The following is a 19,590-nucleotide window of genomic DNA, read 5'->3' as shown; positions in this document are numbered from 1 at the left end:
TTGGTGGTACACACGATACGCGAGATAGTTTCGATAAAAGTATAAGAAATATTTGATTATTTATCATTTCTAAGAAATGGATTTATATACGCGTTTTAAACGTGGAATGCGGTATCATCATACACATTCATAAAACTTGAAGAGCAAGGTACTTTTTAGATCTGGGAGCGGCTTTCGAATACGATTTCTATCTTCGTTCCCTTCATTTACCATACTAAGAACATAAAATATCGGCCTAATTAAATATCTAAATTGTTTTAATCCTACAGATAAAACAATCTCACAGGAATTCCAACTTCGTAGAATCTCGCCAATGAAAACTTTTTAAAGATTCGAAAAACTTTTCACTTTACATAAAAATGAAATCTATAAAAACACGCGAGAAATCTCAATGAATCGTCATTCAATTCAAAAACAAATATCCTTATCCACGTTAGTCGGATACACATTTATTCAAATGTTACTCGCACGCACAACCCGACTCGAATTCATTTCCTGTTACCAAGCGATCCCCATCGTTTGCCATGCTGGTTTTCATTAGGAACACTTTCTTGCACTCGTGCAACCCCTAGAGAGAGAGACGCCTCGATTGGCACCGATTGTCACCGCGTCATCGGTGGACGATGATCGATGAATTTCCACCGCTCGGATGGATTTCTCGACTTCTCTCGCGAGAGAAATCGATAACGGATTCCCCTCGCCATCCTTTCGCCCGCGCTGCTCGCGATTCATCGCGCGTCCAAAGTAATTTCATTCGAAAGTTCGTGTCGGGTAGGGGTCAGCCACGATTCTCGTGAATTTCAATGAAACTCGTTAGAAGTGTTCCGCTTCCGCGGTCTCGCTGTTTGGTCCATTTATAGGATCGTTAAGGTATATAACGGGCCATGACGAATGAAATACGCCCAACGTCGTTGGATTACGACTTTTCGAAACTTGCTATCACTCTGATAATAATAACAACAATAATAATAATAATAATAGTAAGTGGGTTGCCGCGCGTAAAAAGAAACTTCAACGAACATCGCCCTATATTCCAATGGAAAACCGTTCTCTGCTATTTTAAACTGGTGGAGCGCCCGTTTTAGTGACGATATTGTTTTCGAAGTAGATAATAATATAATATCGAACTCTCTAATGTTAGAGAAAAAATATTTTAAAAAACTATATTTATATCGAAAACTCGGATCAATCTATACTATTATTTAGGACGATTCTCGAAGCTGAAGATCGAATTTATTAGATTAAGGTAATTTTTTTGAAGAAAATAATTTTATTTCCCTTTTTTTTTTTTTATTTTGTCATGTATAAACTCAGAGTTGAAAAAGTATCCGCATACTACGATATCAATATTGCGCAGAGCCAGGTCCTCGAAAGCCGTTTTTTAGAGCTTGAAAAACTGAGCCTCCAACGGCCTCCGCATATTTTTCGCAATGTCGGTTTCGCAGGCCGGAGGAAAAAAAGTGGTATGAGTACAGGAAATTGAGCACGAAAATGCTGTCGGATACACGTGGTTTAATGATGGGTAGTTTCTTTATAACCGTCTCGTTTCATATCAAAGACGTATGAGGCCATTCTTTATTAATTCATCCATGCGGATCGATCGCCGCGAATTAGAATAATTTCCCCTCCTCCCTTTCGAGTCGGACAGGATCGATCGAAATGGCGGATTAATTAATCGCTCGTCCAGATTCGAAATCCAAAGATGCAACTCTGAAGTAGAAGAGAAAAGAAATCCTCCACACTGAGCACTAGCGTCGAGATTATAAAACAATCGGGAAGGGAGGGAAAGGAAAGGAGAGAAGAAGCGAAAACGAAGAAGAGGAATGGATGGATGGATGGATGGAAGAAATTCTTGATCCGCGCAGATTGGGCACCATCTTTCCCCGTGATTTAAATTCCCCGTTTCATATCGACTTTGAATTATTTAATTTATCTTGGGCGAACGAATTTCGGAGCTCCCCGCAAAAAATAAAGAAGAGGAGAAATTAATGAAAATAAGCAGAACGAGGAATTGATAAAAATAAAGACGAGAAATTGATAAAAATAATGAGGAGATGGAATTGATAAAAAATAAGGAGGAGGAGGAATTGATAAAAATAAGGAGGAGGAGGAATTGATAAAAATAAGAAAGAGAAGGAATTGATAAAAATAAAGAAGTGGAGCCGACTACTTAGTCGTTTCCTATGTGAAAAGTTTAAGATTCTTGGTTGGTTGTATCGGTCAACCGAGGCAACAGGAAATTAATAGTTACCGTGCGTGTTAACGAGGATTATGGATCGAGGAATTCGTCGAAGAGAACTAATTACACATCACTCGTTACTCGGCCTGTAATGTTCTTGTTTTCTTTCTGGGAGGGGAAGGGAAGTTTATTTTTAATCCGGCTTACTTAAGGTTTTCTTAATGAATCTGCGATGTGCTTACATATAAAAATCAGGAGGAAGAAATCTTCCTTTCCATCTCTTCTCATGATTTAAAGAACAATTACATTACGAACTTGTTACGATGATGTGAGATTGTAAGAAATTCATTTTTATAATTTATAATATTACTCAATTAGTGAATTTGTATAAATTTAAACAATTAGAATACTTTAAAAATGTGTTAAAAATAATATATTAAAAAATTTATATTATCCAAAATTAATCTATTATTATTATTATTATTATTATTATTATTATTATTATTATTATTATTATTATTATTATTATTATTATTATTATCCAATGTTACACGGTAATCAACAATCCGATCGTTTGCCTTTTCCTTTCAAATTTATTTCAAGGATAAAATATTCTTCGTTGCATCGTTTATCGCGATCCAAACCGAAGTGAAATCAATTCTTTTCTCCGGGAGAATATTCCTCGGAGCAAGGAAGAAACGTTGGGAAGAGCGTGATTTGTTTCGACGAGAATCGATTCGATATCTCTGCCGTGCGATTCTTACGCTGATACACAATACACGGTCCGATCACAGCGCATATTTCCCAAGTGCCTGCAGGCTTTCGAGACACCGATAGTTGTCGACGAAAGTGTTTGCCTCTCTTTTCCTTCCTTCTTTTCCTCCTATCTCTATCCCACTCTCTCGAAAGTCCACTCGAAATCTTTTTCCTTCTTTTCCTTCTACTTTTCCTCATTTCGTTTCTCTCTTTCTTGTTCTCTCTTCCCCTATTTCTTTTCTTTTTCTTTTTAACCAACCTCCTTTTCTTACTCAACCATCCTCCCCTTTGCCCCAATACCTTACTGTCTCCACTTTCCTTTTTTCAACTTTCTTTATCTTGCCGTTTATTGCCTCGTACTTTTGCTTCTTCCTTTCAACCTCCTTTCACATAACCTCCCCGCGAAATTCTAACTTTTGAACATCGTTCGGATCATTCGACGATCCTTGAATATGGCGTCGAGGACACCTGCGCCCTCCGCCCTATGGAACTACAATTCGTGCAACTTCGTGGAATCTGGAATACTTGCATAAAAATTCGTTTCATAAATATTCAATCTAATATCTAAAATTTGAGTTAATTTCAAAGAGGATAGAAGAGGGTCTTTTGTGATAATTTAACAACACTTTGATACGCAGATTGAACAAAAAATAAATAATTTTTATTACGAGATAATATTAGTCCATCCGAACGAGTGTTCGACCATTCATTTACGTTCATTTCAGATTCATTTGGGTTGAAAAATTAATAGAAAATTATTACCTGGAAAATAGGAACACGCGTCGTACATCATCTAGAAGCTAACCGTTTTAACATTCTAACAGTCTGATTTTATATTCATCCTGTTATAAGTAGTAAATCGTTAGGCAGGTTGTAACATCACACGGGGCAATAAAGTTACTTTACTCGCCTATTAATTATTCGGTGCACTATAACTTAGTTCTGTACACGTAACTATCCTTGTGCACCTTTACCGTTTTCTGCTTACAATTAACGAAGGATTACACGTAAGAGCAGAAATTTCATAATTTTCCGAGCTGAAACAACGGCGTGAATAGAATCTCAACCGTCCAACAGGATTATTTTTGAGACTTCTAAAAATTCGAAAGATTAAACGAAACCAAGGAGGACTTCAACTTTTCAGAAATTCTCCTCTTTTTAATGGAAAAATATGAAAACCAAAATAAAGTATGATATAATATAACACCCGCAGAATATTATTTCTTAATAAATATTAATGAAAATTTATCGAAACAATCTCTATTCCAGAACAATCAACGCGCGATCATTTCTTCTTTCTTCGAGTGTTCAAATCTTTCCACATACCGGGTGTTTCAAAACTACAATAAAATTTTAATAAAACCACCGATATATTAATTCGCTATATTATAAGTTTCTTCATAAAATACCGAATCAAAAGAAATCCATTGGTTTATTTGTAACGACACACCATTCTCCCAAGACCTTTCGACACGAAAGTCCACAAAAATTTCCCTCCTCTTCCACAAACTTGAACTCCGAGCAAAAACAAGCCGATAATCTCGAAACACTCTGTAGACCAATTTCAAACTCCATTCCAGAGAAAGCCTCGGTTTAAAGGGTTTCGCGTGACCCTTGGAAAAGTACAGGCTCTTAAACAAAGTAGTTTCTCGAAACGGTCCTCCCTCCTCTTACGTTTTTCACTTCGACCCGCGCGGCACACAGAGCCGAGCCGGTTGTTTCACCGTCCCTTAAAACATCTTTTCAACCGAGCATGGAAAAGAAACGGAGCGTTATTTTACGGAGCTGTTCCTCCCCCCTCCGCCCCTCCCCCATGAAAACCGATGCCCGACTAACCATAGTAATCAGCCAGTTCAGCCTCGGCACCCGGTAAACGTCCCGTTTTTTACCTTAATTATCGTTTTAGTCGTCCGATGGATCGCGCCGCCATCACAATTTCAACGAGAAGAAGTCGAGCACGACGCGTCCAGAGATGGGTGGAAAGCGGATTGAACCGCTCGGCTCGTAACCGACCTATCCTACGGGGATAACGACGATCGGAACGAGGATCGTTCGTTCTTCGATGGATCGTTGAAAGGGTGGAATGGATCATCGAATATGGTCTTGGAATAAGTGTTTATTCGTGCTTGGTGATTACGGATATCGCGATTTTCATAAGGGAGGTGTAATTAATATTGCGCGTGGACGCGATGGAATTAAAAATAGTAGCGCGTAATGGATATCGTCCGTGATTAACATATAAATATGCTTTCATAATGGCTTATTATACGTACGTGAAGAGGCGAGGAATGATAGAGTGGGGTAATAAATTGGGAAATTGTGGGGTGAGGAGTCGAGGAAATTGGTATGAATCTTTGTTAAATTTTGTGTTTAATTTTTTAGATCTTGTAATAAAAATTCAATCGGGCAAGGAGGATCATTTCTCTTCGATGCTCAATCCAAATTTATCATTAAAAATCCTTATTATCAAGGTATTATTTATCCAAGAATATATTTGATCCATTGGTACAGTGAACGAATTTTTATTAAATTTTGTGTTTTAGTAAAAGTAAAAAATTTTTGCTCAATGATATAAACGCTAATGGAATATAATTTTTTAGATCTTGTGATAAAGATTGATCATTTCTCTTCAATTGCATCAAAGTATTATTTATCCAAGAATATATTTGATCTATTGATTACATAAACGAATCCCTATTAAATTTTGCGTTTTAGTAAAAGTAAAAAATTTTTGCTCAATGATATAAACGCTAATGGAATATAATTTTTTAGATCTTGTAATAAAAATTGATCATTTCTCTTCAATTGCATCAAAGTATTATTTATCCAAGAATATATTTGATCCATTGATTACATAAACGAATCTATTAAATTTTGTGTTTTAGTAAAAGTAAAAAATTTTTGCTCAATGATATAAACGCTAATGGAATATGATTTTTTGGATCTTGAGATAAAAATTGACCAGGCAAGGATCATTCATCGATAATTGCCAAAATATATTCTATCCAAATTTATGATTAAAAATCAAGATATCATTTATGCAAGTGTCAATATCGCTGCAACATTAAATCAAAGTTAACGTTCGAATCAAGCAAAAGCGTGAGAACCACGATCGCCATAAGGGAATATATATCATTTAAGCAGAAAGATATTACCGCGCCTAACACGTGGATGATATAGCGGGGGCCCATGAATTTCAATCGAATATGGGAAACGAAATACACGTCGGACAGCGCGTAACCATCTATCAGAAACAAATTTCGAGATGAATTTGACGCAACGTTCGCAAAGAAGAATCGAATTCCACCCCTTTCTCGGTTATCTATTAACGCACAGCTTTTGCGAATATTATGAAATCGGGTAAATAAATGAGATTAGAGGAAATGGAATCCTTGGACTCACCCAGTTGCTCTATTTTCGCGCCGATTGATCGATTGGTTTCGAGAGCTGCACGATTCTTACCTGTAAGCAGAGAGGAAAACGATTTAATCAGTTTGATCGATTTGTTACCGCATGAAATATAAATTTGGCAGATATTAATTGTGACGAGGATATGAAATATTAGATTTTATTTATTTTGAATAATAGCTCGGTATCGTTTAATTAATTGATTTCTTGCGGTGTTAAATATTCACACGTGTAGAATGAAATTTGGGACGGGTGGAAAATGCGTTTTGTTAATTTACCGAATATTAATTGTGTTTGCGATACAATGGTTTGATTGGCATTTGATAAATTAATTTCGTCAAATATTATAATGAAATATGCAATATTGTAAAGCGCGTTCCATCCGTTCGGTAAATATTAATTTTGCTCGCCGACAAATAGATATTAGATTTCATTGAGAAACTTTATGAATAATCCTACTAGTGGCAAAACATCTCTTTGCGTTATTTAAAGAAAAAAAAAAAATCTCTTTAACACAATGAGCCAGGCATACGAGAAATAGGCTGCGAGGAGACGTTCGTACGTCAACAGTTCCAAGATGCTTCGTTGCAAAGCATGAAAAGGATAATTGATGGAGCGATTTTAATGGGGAAAAAAATACCACAATAACAAAACAACAAAACAATGTAAATAAAATCCACGCTTCCATCACCGTGCCATTAATATTTACGACGTAAAGTGTAAAATGAAGTGGACGAACAATGCAAATGGCACAGGTTTAAAAAAAAATAATCGGAGACGATAGAAAATAACCGAATAGCCTTTTGACAAAAATATCTCCTCTCTTTCTCGTTAAGACCATTTTCTCAGGCGGCGGGTTTTAAGAGGCGGTTCGAGGAGGCAATGAGGTTTTACCAGTCATTATCCACTTTGCGAGAGACCTTCTCGGAATACAATAATTACCGGGCCTCGTGGCGGGGCCGTGCGTGCGTGCATCGACGCCAGATTAGACTATTTTAATGCACGCTTGCGGCCCTTTCTCCCGGCTGTTATTACCACCACGCGACCCCCGTTCTGTGTATCAACGCGTTATTATGTGTGATCTGTCCATAAGTCACCGACAGGTTAATGGCGTACTTCCGCGCGTGACCCGCCGAGGAACACCGAAGCGGAAAAAACTACTTGCATTAGATTGGATCGCGCTCGTCGCACGCGTTCCACTGCGAATGCCGCTTACAACGATATCCTCCGTTGATAAATCGGCCGTTTTTACTTTAAATTTCTAATTACGATTGGATTTTTCTATTTAAGGAGGAAAGTTCACCATCTCCTCTTCGTTCTTAATCCTTTGCGCTCGAATGACACCATTCGATCGTTTGATGCGATAATTTCAAACGGCGATAACATTTTTGTTAAAATTTTTTCTTAAAATATCAAGAATAGATTCCTGAGGTCTTAAGTTTTATAAATCGTGGAATAATATATCGGTTGGATTTTCTTCTACCTCAAATTAGATCGAATTATATCTGATTGGACAGTTTTTGTAAGAATTGTAAGATTTGAAACGTGATATCGCACGATATAAATAAAGTTTTATACGTAATTTAATTTATTATTGTCAAATTCGACCACGATCCAATTTGAGAGACAAGAAAATCCTAAAAAGCTTAGGAAAGCTATTCATGGTCACCATTCGAGTGGCAAAGGGTGGCGATACGAAGCATTTATCAATTACTTGGGGATCACCTCTACCATTTAACCCCTCGCTTCGCCGATTTTATTTCCAATAGCGCGTGCCATAAACGACCATAACGTCACACACTGGCCGAGCCGTTCGAAATACGCCCCTAACCAATTATATTTCACAATAATTACTAATAACCAAGTGATGATTGAACGAATCGTAACAAAAAAAAAAAAATCGTCTTGGTAAAATTTGCAAAAATTTAATAATCTTGTTCACAATCGTTTACGTGTCTCTCCTACGCGATATTAAGGGATTAATAAAACGCTCGCAATGCGCTGTGAATGTAAAGAGAGAGAGAGAGAGAGAAGATCCATGAAAGGAGGGTAAAAGGAGGGAGGAGGCTCTCTCTAAAACGAGCCCTCTCGAGTACTCCACGTACCACGTGAATGCCGTGTCACGAGCAGCGTTAATAATAATAATAATAACGCGAAGGGTGCGAAAACCTGGTCCAATGGCATCCACGGTTCGACGGGAGGGTGGCACAAGAGATTGGACGAGGAGACGCAGGGGTGCGTTTGGCGCGGCCTTTATGCGGATATTGGTGCGCCGGGGCAATTTAGGAAGATAATGGCCTGCGATCAAGCCCACTCTTCCTTCGAAAAACCTTTGCCAACCTTCCCCTCCTTTTTTCCCCTCCCCTTCCGTCTCCTCCGAGTACTTTACACGCTCGCAGCGACATCTATCCCTTAAATACTTTCTTCGTAAAGATTCGATCAAAGTTTCGAAGAAGAAAAGGGTAAAAATTATTTGTAACTTTTATTTATTAAGTGAGTCTTATGTACACTTCGTAAAAAGTCGAACTTTTTGTTGTAGAATTTCAAAAGTTCACTGAAATTTTATTTGTGCTTTTATTATTCAACGTTGCTGGCAATACCACTGCTTCATAATTGGCATCTATTTGTTTTTCTTCGATACGCGCAATCACGTATAATCGAAATATATTCATTCAGCTAAACTCGTACGTTTATATTTATTGTTTTCGCTCAACACTTTTAAACGCTGCAAAATAATTCAACAGTTGAAGTTGCTTCGGTAATTTATCGAGATAAATGATAATTTGCAAATAATTGCCGAGGTTTGAAGTTTATCTAAGCGATCACTCGACTCCATTTTTAACTATTTTTACCTGGCTCGAGAAGCATCTCGTCGCTACTAGCCTCTCCCTCGAACGAGAGTGGAAAGGACGTTATTGATGACGCGCCTACAGCGACGAGAATGAGAGAGATGGCGCGAGTTCTCTCCCCTCCCGCTCGTTTTCACGGCGTGAAAAATTCCTTCGCCCTTTTCACCAGGGCCTCGGCCTTAATCACGCCGCAATGGGAACACAAAGGAACGCGTGCGGACGCTTTGTTTATCGGATCGATCGAAAGTAGCCCCCGGGGCGGGCCATTCCGTTTAATGATTCATTCAACGACTAACGAAGCGATAATGCGGGGATATGGATCCCCGTGGATCGGGATCTTGGGGATCCTTGCGGCCGAATTTTATGGTTATGCGCTCCGCGATTCAAAATTAATTGACTGTGTGGGGTCGTGGGGTCGTGAGGGTCTTTGAAAGGGAACCACTTTGAAGTGGTTTCTTTTCTTTTTCTTTTTTTTTCTTTTTTTTTTGGAAGAATGGATGTACAAAAGCAAATCTCTCTGTTCTATTCGAGATCTTCGTTTCTTCGGTTTATAAAAATTATAAAGATTTCATGCAAAAATCCAAGTACGATATTTATCGATCGGATTAAAATTTGCAATCATTCGTTTGTAAATATAAAATCTTTCAATGACGCTCTTAAATAAAATTATGTACAATTCCATTTTCTATCTAACAATATTTTATTTTAATCCACAGTAACGAGATCATTCGGTACAGATTCGTATTATTTGAATTTTATCGGATCCAGTTAGTTTCTAGGTTTTCCATCACCCCTTGCCGATACCGATCGATAAGAATCATTCAAAGATTTTACGTGCACGCAATTGATTCATCGAAAAACAAAGCAGGAAGATATCCGCCTGTGAACAGGATCGAATGGAAAACGAAACGAGGGGGTGTTTGTATCGCAATAACGATAAGGGAGCGACGACAGTGGCAACGTGTGCGACGTATCGCGTTGATAAACGAGAATAAAAACTACGGATGGGTGGGAGGCCCGGTTAAAGCTTCATTTTTCTCGCAAACAGTCGCGTTCGACGTTTGCACGTGTTTAGTATATGGAGTTGTCGATGCGCGTGTTTGAATTATTCCCGCCAGATAAAAACGGTAGCACGTCGGTTGAAAATTATTGATCCCGTAGCCGATTCTTCCAAGAGTGGTGGAAAGAAAGGACGAATAAAATAAAACGTGTCAGAGAACAGTGTGAAATTTTAAGGATGGGAAAGTGTTTTTTTTTTGGATCAGTAATCATTCGATGTAATAAATTTTCGATGGAGAAAGGATGGAATTGCAAAAAAAGTGATCATGTTATTGATTCGTTCCATGTGGTTTTGATTATTAATCTTGTGAACAAATTTTCATAATTGATTCTTTCATCCTCGACGAATGGGTTGAACGAGGTATGGGGAATATTTTTGACAGGTAATTGATAAGCGTGATTTTAATTTAAATGACAATTTCGAGTTACAATTGACTTTAATTAGAGGAAATGGAGGAAATTGATATTTACACAGGAACCACTATCTCGTTAAAAACTTGTAAGGATACGAAAGAAGAAAGGAGGAGAAGGATCTATTCAAAGTGTTAGAACAAAAGTTTAGTTTCCGCGTCGATGGATGTTTCTCTGATAGAGTGCTTAATCGATTTTATCTCGAGGCTGTCCAATGCAAATATTTGCGGAGCGGATCTCTTCTTGGTGAGAAGGAAAGTCCGATTGTGGTTTTCTATGAGTTTCTCGAAAGAACACGAATATAGAAATCGTTAAGCTCAATAATGAATTTTTAGATACTCTTTCTGATCTAAAAAATAGATCAGATGATATTAGAGCATTATGTGCTTTTTGCAACAGACATCTCTGAACCGATAATTATCTATTCATTACGCATTAATATTATCAAGGAAATAAATTCTAGGAAATTTTATATCTTCTGCTCGAGTGAAAATCAATATTAATGGTTAATTAATCGAGTATCCGCAATTTTAAATCGGCTCTTCGTTATTAATAATAAAATATCGTCCAATATCGTAATATAAATTATGCTTCGACGGAAATTGATACCTTTCCCGCACAGAATCAGCACAGTCGGCGATAAATGGAACGAGATTCTTCAACTTTATGAATTATAATTCGTTTAAATGTTTAAATGTGGCCTCGGAAATGCAAGGAAAAGCAACGAGAGTAAGGAAATGATAGGGCGCTGAAGACTAATAATCTCAAGATTCTTGATTATTAAAAAAGCAGAGTGCTGTGGAAAATGAAATGGGGGAAAAAAAAGAAATTTCCATGAAATAATTTTTCACTGCCCAAGAGGATACAATAAAACTATATAATTTTTTTTTATCAATATCAATCTACTGTATTAATTCACTTGATTCCATTTAATATCCATTCACATCCATTTCCCATCAAACTTCACAATTCGCTTAAAATTAATTTAAAATTTCAACACCTTCAAAACGATTCCATCATCCATCCATCCATCCATTATTCTTTCTTGGGAATAGAGACATCGACGATCAATTTTCAAATTTTTCTTAACGTCCCACGAAGGAAGGAAGGAATGGATCACGTTTGCAGAACCGCAGCATTCGATCGGCACGAATATCTCGGCACGAGGTACAATCGCGCACGAATACGCGCGATGTTCCGCAAAGTGGACGGAGGTGAGTCGAAGAGAGGGCAAATAAATAAAGAAGGGAACGGTTCCTCTCTCTCTTCTTTATTTATCATACAACGAGCACATATACGCTTGTTTCCGTGTAGCAATCGCTTGCCAGCGTTACATCGGTTCATTGTAGTCCAGCTGGAAAGTATTACCGGACACGCCCGCCCGTATTCTAATTTTTTCCGCCAGCCATCTCGAGCTGAAACGCTCCTCTCATATTCTCACTGACATCCCTCTCCTCCTGACGAAATACATGCAGCGATTATAGATCGAGGGAAGGGAGGGGAGAGAGAGAGAGATTCGTTGTTTCGATAGAAGCAAACGGCGTTGCAACTTTATCCAATGCAATGGCGATCGATATTGGCATCCGGTTTGATCATCGTAGGAATGTTTCGTTTGATGTAACGTCGAATTTCGACGAATTTATTAGATTAGCCTCGATATAAGTGAAATTTCAAATTTCTTTCATTTTTGCCTCGTCTAATATGTAAAGATGGATGTGTGAAGGAACGTGATTTTTTCGAAATTTATTAAAGGGAATTGTTGTAATTAGACAAATGGAGATCGTCCTTTGATGAGAACTTTTAAAATCCCGTTGAATTAAACCTGACATACGTTCTACTTTTACAAAAACACTTTTCCACTTGGTAGATATTAAAGCATATTCGAAAGTTTTTTAACCTAAATCCATCCGCAGGAATAAATGTGGATAAATGTAACCGAGATGTTGCGAGACTTCGATATTTTCGAATATTTCGCATTGCGAATAATTATTTCGCTCTTGGTTGTTTTTAATTCGTACAATTGGCAGCCCTGGCTAGGACTCGTCAGTCAGCGCCACCTCTGCCAAGTTCTAGCCTAGTTATTTCCATGATTTCGTCGACAGACTCTTCGAGAGAAGGGGACATCTTTCGTGTACAAAGTTTTGCTCGTATTTTGAAACTTGCTGCCACCAGAGAGAAATTTATTCGAAACATAGTTCCTACGACTTTTCTTACGTGGTTGGACGTGCGGCTCGTTGTTTCGAAGATTAATTGAGATAGAAGGATAGGATAGTAAAAGGTGTACGCGTTCGTGGAAGTATCGTTCGAGATTGTTGGTTAGGGAGAGTGTTTGGTTAGGAAATCGACGAGAATTGTGAGCGCGTTGTCTCTAATTGCATTTTCTCGTAACGGAGAATGTAATTATTAAGAGAACTGTTTGGAAATGGATTTGATATGACGGAAGTTTAGCGGAGTGGCGGTGTTAGAGATCTCCAACTTAAGCGCGGAAACTGCCTAACTTGTCGGAATGAATTTTAAAAGTTTTATAATCATCGAGGATGCTTTTATTAATCAAAATTAGTAATCGTAGATATTTATTTCTTTTCGCTTGTACGATATAATTAATTAAATCTAGTGGAAAAATTGTTTCGATTAAAATTCGAATTTACTTGTAAATTTAAAGATTAAAAATTAATGATAATATTATTAAAACGAATGGGCGAGGTTAGATAGGATTTCAGGAGATTAGTAAGAAAACAGAATTTATCGTTGCGCAATAATTGATAATTGAATTAATCGAAACTCGAGGCTTGTTCAGCAATAAAAAAATATTGTTGTATTATTCGGATATCGAATATATTACATCTATTTTCGAATATGTTGAGCATAGTAACGTAAGACGTACAACTCTGCTCTATCATTCCTGCTGTATCGTTATACGCTTTAACAAGGAAGTTGAATGCAATATATATAGTTCTGTTAGTCCTTGTCTCGAGAGGAACCGGTACTTGAGCCGCGTTATAATTTGACGCCTGCTCGAATTTATGACTTGCTTTATGGCTCTTCTACCGACTAGCGTGTTGCGCCCAAAATCAATTAGCTGCTCAAAACAGTTGCGAAATATTATAGCCATATTCCAGCGTGTAATACAACCGTAATGCAAACGCAATTTAGGAAATAATGTAGCTATTTTATTATTCCGGATTCTCGATCTTTTGTAAAAGTTTTTTAACTTGACGAAATACATATATGCATCTTGTATTTTCTCTACGTGCTACCAATAACCGTGCTCTTTATCCGCATAGTTGTACGATGACAGAGATGATAATGATAAAAATATCAAATTACACGATAAATCGTATAAAATACGATTCTCGTATATAAACGCGCAAATATTTTATATTAACAAAGCATGCTTCCAATTTGACGCTTTTCGAATTACTGAGATTTTAATTGAGAACGCAATTAAATCCAAATATAATTGAAAATCCGCGTATCATCCGCATGTTTTTTACACTCGGGCGAAAAATATCTGAACCGGAACATTCATTTATCCCATCAACGTGCAACGTTCGTTTCCGGCCCGAATGTATCAAAGCGAGAATTCCCTTCGGCGAATTATTTTCAAAAATCACACGGGATTCACGGGAAAAGATCAATCGCTGTAAAACGAAAAATATTATTTATCACCTCGAACATTTTGCAAATATTTCTATTTCAAAATTTCCATTTCGCTATAATCTCCGCTCTTTTTAAATTTCCCCGATACGGTACAATCCCTCGTATAATTTTCATTATTAAAACGGACAAAAAAAAAAAAGAAAAAATATTCAAAGAGATTCGCATTACAAAGCTCGACTCGTTCCTCCTCCATAAATGTAAAATTAATTTCACGTTTTTAAAACTTGAAAACTAGAAATTATGTTTGAAAATATCTTATAAGATCGCTATACCTTTATTATCCAATATCCAATGTTATCCAATACGCAATAACTCGAGAAATAACTGGCTCGAGTTCGGCCAACTTCTAAATCGAATGGAAACGATTAACGAAACTCGACGAGCGAGAAAGAAAGCTTTAAATAAACAAAACTTTCAGTCTGAAATTTTAATCTGAACAATCTCGATAAATAAATAAATACAATAAGGCCTGTAACTTTGAAATCGCGTGGCATTAGACGGAGGATTAAAAGACGATCGGTATAATTGCTTGAAGGTAGAGATTCGCGGTAGCTGTCATTGCACAAAGTTTGCATGTTACGCCCGCGTTAAAGACCGCGCAATGACATTTGAAAGCGAGCTGCGGGAGGGGAGGGGAGGTAAGCACGATGGGAAGGCTGCTCATTTCGCGATCCTAACGGCCATTAAACTCGAAACCTCGTGCGAGGCTTCCGTTTCCATAATCCTCGACTGTTCGACGTCAACCGTAAATTTTCAATTCGCGTTCGTTTTATACACGAAAGACGTCCCCCCCCCTCTCTCTCTCTCTCGTGCCACACCATTAATGAAACGTAATATAATCTCGCGCTCTCTTTCGATACGATATCTTTGTGCACGTTTTCTCTACTTTTCTTCCGTTTTCTTCTACTTTACGAAGCACACCGCTCGAACTTACGATCCCACGGCAATTTCTCTGCTCTAGGCGAAGCGAGTTTTTAAAGGAGCCACGGATTATCGTTATTAAGAACGATTTTATGGGAGGGGGAGGGTGGCTCGACGCGTAAATAAATATGGCCGACGCGATAGGCGCGCCACGCTCGATTCACAGGCTTGGTTCGGTGCTCCTGCGAGTGTATGCCGCGTTAAATCAACGTTAATGGCCGTGTTTTACATCGGTATTGATTTACATAGGCCGTGCGGCGAACTCGAGGTGAAAAGTTCAATGTTTTCTCTCTCTCTTCGTTCGAGTATCGTTGTCAGAGGTTAGAGGTTTTTTAGATACCACCATAGGCGGTGCGATGAGATGGAGACGATATATATATGAGAAGTGTGATTCCACTTTTTCCCCCCCCTCTTTAATCATGTAATGAATTTTGCAACGTGTTTTTCCATAAATTAAATTAATGGAATATATAAATTAAAGCGAGGAATTACAGATATTAAAAAATGTGCAAATGTTTACGTGCAAAAGTAGGTAAAAAGTGTATACACGGTATGCAAAAATATGCAAAGTATTCCCCCCCATTAGTGGAACGCACTCTTTATACTTTCTATTTATATTCCACTTCTTCGGTTGTGTTTACGAAAAAAAATAAAAGGAAGAAGGGAAAAATTACATTTACATAAAAATCCACAATATACTTATCGCTATTTGCGAATCAATTCTCTCTCCCTCTTTCTTTCTCTCTCTTTACTTTTCAATCGTCTTACGGCACACGACTCACAAACGTGCACACGAAAAGAGAACAAGTGCAGCCGAGGAACGAGAATCACGCGGATCGAAAAGGATCGTAAAAGGGGCACGAGAATCAATTCGTGTGGCAAGTGCCGTGTAATTCCGTTTTATGCGGCCACGAATAAAACCGTGCGCATTTTTGGTCCACGCTCGAAATCTAGGAATCATTCTTCCGTGACTCTTTATGTAAATGGGAGCGCGCCGTTCGAACATATGATTGGCGGTCGTTGGAGCGAGGAGAAACGGCTCGTCAACCGGACGTTTCCGCATGGAGAACATTTTATAAAAGGAGGGACTCGCGATATCACGTTAATTTCGACGCCGTTTATCCCCTCATTTTTCTTGCGTCTCGAGAAGGAAATCCTCCAGACTATTATTACACATGGCAAGAGTTTTTCCAGGAAGTACTTCACTGTAAACATTGTTTGTAAGACGATTAAGAGGCGGCTCGAGTTCGAGGAGCAAATATCGATAAATTCGTTAAGTCATTGGAGAGTGGAAAGATTTCATTCGAGGAACGATAGCGAGGTAACATTAAATCCGTAATAAATCATTTTATTTTACGTTCGATATAAACTAAATTTTTCGATGACGAAATATTGTTGCTTTCCACAAGCGACCCACAACGAGATACTGAAAATTAATTCAAGGATGCTTGCCAACAATTTCTCGACGAAACTCGAGTTTCAACTGCACGATCATCCGTAGAATTTAAAACGCGACATGGAAACGTCTCCACGATCTCGAAAGGAACTTATGAGCCCCTTCTTCGCATCGTCTAAGCATGGCTGCGAACTTATATGGCAAGTTCGATTTTCCGTGGAACGAAATATTCTTTTCTCCTCTATGCCTGCGTTCCTCACGCATCACCGTGCAACCGTGCCGACGTACCGTGCACTTCAAGAGGCTTCTTTCACTCCACCCTTTAACCATCTTCACAGTTTTCAGACTCGTCATTAGCACTACTCGCCACTCCAGACGGTTGTTAAAGCGCCACTCGCCACCGCCGCCGATGGATAATTTTAACCTGTCTAAGGCCTCGCCTGACTTCGCGCGATGATATTCGACACCCGGGAACTCGAACGGAAAGACAGGGGGAAATGGATCGACGAGGAATTTACTTTCGACGGGGCTGAAATTATAGTAATTATTACCCCATCATATTCCCAAAGTTGTTTAACGAACATTCTTTCTCTTTTTTCCAATTTTCACTCGTTGAAACGCTCCCTTCTCGTGGAAATAAAATGGTTATTTAACGCGTTACAGAGAATCGCTCTTTTGATTGAAAAGAATTTTTTCCAAATTCGAAAGATCCGCTTGTGTCGTTTTGTGAGGTTCATTCGTGAGAGAAATAAAAAGTTCGACGAATTAAAAAACACCCGAAGCAATAATAGGGAAAGGCAAGAAGAAATTGAACGTGACGAAAGCAGATATAATCGCAAATTATTGCTTCGCCAGATATCGTATTCTGAAGCATTATTCAAGTTTGTAAAGTAAATAATAATTGATCGATTTATTTATACGAGAAATAATAGTTAAAAATGTAAAAAGGTCTACGCAATAAGTAGACTCCTAAGAAATATACAATAATATCTAAGAATACTTTATAAACGTGAATTGAAAAGTGCACGTTATATTTTTTTTAAAACAAAAAATGTGGAAGCGCGTTAAGCAATGCTGCATCAGGATTATGCAGAACACGTTGAGGTGGAGAACAAATTTTATTAATTATACATATATATATATATTTGAAAACGATTTATCCCAGAGTTTCGCAAAATTGTCGACCAGTGTTAAAGCTTAAGAGAAAGAACACACGCGCATAAAGAATCCGTTGGTCCACCTGTGGGAATTTTAAATTTTAAAATCCCTTTCACAAATCCCTTCGCAACACAAATCCTGTTAAGAAGGGGTGCGCGATAACTGAACGACTAATACGATGGATCCCTGTTCAGCTGTTGAACAGGCGAACGGGACACGTCCTTCCTAACCGAAACGAGTTAATATTCATACACGGCTAATGAACACGGCATTATCTACCCATCACGTATACGAAGGTATCTCCAAGCGATATTTAAGCCGTGTAATACCACCTACGCGTGCCCTCCCCCACGATCATTTTCTCTGAATATTCCTCGAACGAATCCGCGACCGAATAATCGATCGACAGAAGCGACAAAGCGACGTTCGATTAGTTTCGAGTTCTTAATAAAATAAAAAAAAATGAAATTACATTTCCCTTTTCTCTCGAGCACTTTTAGATTGGTGCGACTTTAGATCGTCAGATGGAAAAGTTCAAGCATCTTTGATTTGAACGATAAGAAAGCAAAATCGAAGATTCATTATCATCCACGACTCGAAAACTGAACGAGGAGTAAGAGAAGTATCCCGCGGATAAGATGTATAATAAGAATAATCGATGACGATACTCGAATTAGTCGGAGTAGTAGGATAAATTTCCTGTTTCTAAAATGATATCCCGAGTGTGTGTGCGTCGTTTGTACGTGTTCCGAAGTGGGGCACGGTTGAAATTCGCAAGAGGATTACGCAAGGAGGAGGATTACCAGGGCTCCGTTGTCCTTTCCAGTTTCCTGATTTTCGCTCTGCGACGTCCTCTCCCCCTTCTCCTTATTGGGGGGGCGGGGCTGGTGGAGAAGATTCTACTACTTTAGGGATGTTCTGTCACGGTTCAGCGATTGCGCGGGGATTAACGGAAGTTAGAGGGGGGTAGATTTCGTTTCTTGTGGTGGGGGACGAGAATGTGGCTCGGTTTTCGAGAATGAAATTAAGTGGGATTCCAGATATGAAAGTTTACGTTAAGCAGTGGGGGAGAGGGGATTATAGGAGTTTCATACAAGATTTGGATCTGGAAGCCGTATATATGTATAGGAAGGCAATAAAGTTTGGCGGAGAATTTGATTTCGAAACCGTAGATAGAAAGAAAGGATCTAGCAAATTTTCTTCTTGATCAAAAGAAATAAATAAATATTCCTGTAAATTAGAAATTGCCGGATATAATTTATCGCGTATTTTCTCTTTTAAGCAAACGTTTCTACTTTTACCATAGCCACATCTGAAATTCTAATCGCGCTTTAATTATGATATCGCTTCAGAGACTTGTTCTCGTTACCACCGCTTTTATTATCTTTACCCAAGTCCTTCCCTTGTGTAAACCCGATAAAACCCGCTCCCTTTATTCGCCCAACAAGCGGAGTATGCCATTCTTCATCTCTTGGCGCTAATAGCACATCGACAACATCGATCAATCGCCATTTTTCAACGTTCTAAATCAAACTCTAAATGGAGAAAAAATTATTAATTCTTTATATTTTTATAATTTTATGAGCATAAAGTTTCTCAAAAAAAAAAGAAATATCGTGTGGGGATACATAATAAAAATTAACTACGAGGCGAGATACGATAAAAGGTTCGTTAAACTTTGAGAGATAAACCTCGAGGAGGTTGCATTATGCATCTATCGGGCAGACTTGCACGTAACCCCCACGAAAGTGCTCGCGCTTGACCAGGAAGACGGGGTTCATCGGTGGAGGAAA

At 38.3% G+C, this 19,590-nt stretch overlaps 1 protein-coding gene and 1 long non-coding RNA gene across 4 annotated transcripts in view; one reads left to right on the top strand and one right to left on the bottom strand.

The window, feature by feature from the left end:
• Positions 1-19,590, bottom strand: part of LOC107994067 (fat-like cadherin-related tumor suppressor homolog) — a 466,334-nt gene that overhangs the window by 145,662 nt on the left and 301,082 nt on the right. The window contains exon 6 of one of the 2 annotated variants that reach the window (XM_062076345.1): positions 6,338-6,397. The exons of the other annotated variant lie outside the window; for it this stretch is intronic. Within the exon in view, the coding sequence (XP_061932329.1) occupies positions 6,338-6,397 (60 nt within the window). The remainder of the gene's footprint in view (positions 1-6,337; positions 6,398-19,590) is intronic. 2 annotated transcript variants of the gene reach the window in all.
• Positions 1-19,590, top strand: part of LOC133666267 (uncharacterized) — a 124,272-nt gene that overhangs the window by 80,290 nt on the left and 24,392 nt on the right. The gene's annotated exons all lie outside the window — the stretch shown is intronic.

Source organism: Apis cerana, linkage group LG6, assembly GCF_029169275.1.
Source record: "Apis cerana isolate GH-2021 linkage group LG6, AcerK_1.0, whole genome shotgun sequence".
NCBI classification, from domain to species: Eukaryota; Metazoa; Arthropoda; class Insecta; order Hymenoptera; family Apidae; genus Apis; species Apis cerana.
The sequence above is the reverse complement of the archived record's forward strand: the minus strand, read 5'-3'. Positions and strand labels throughout refer to the sequence as shown.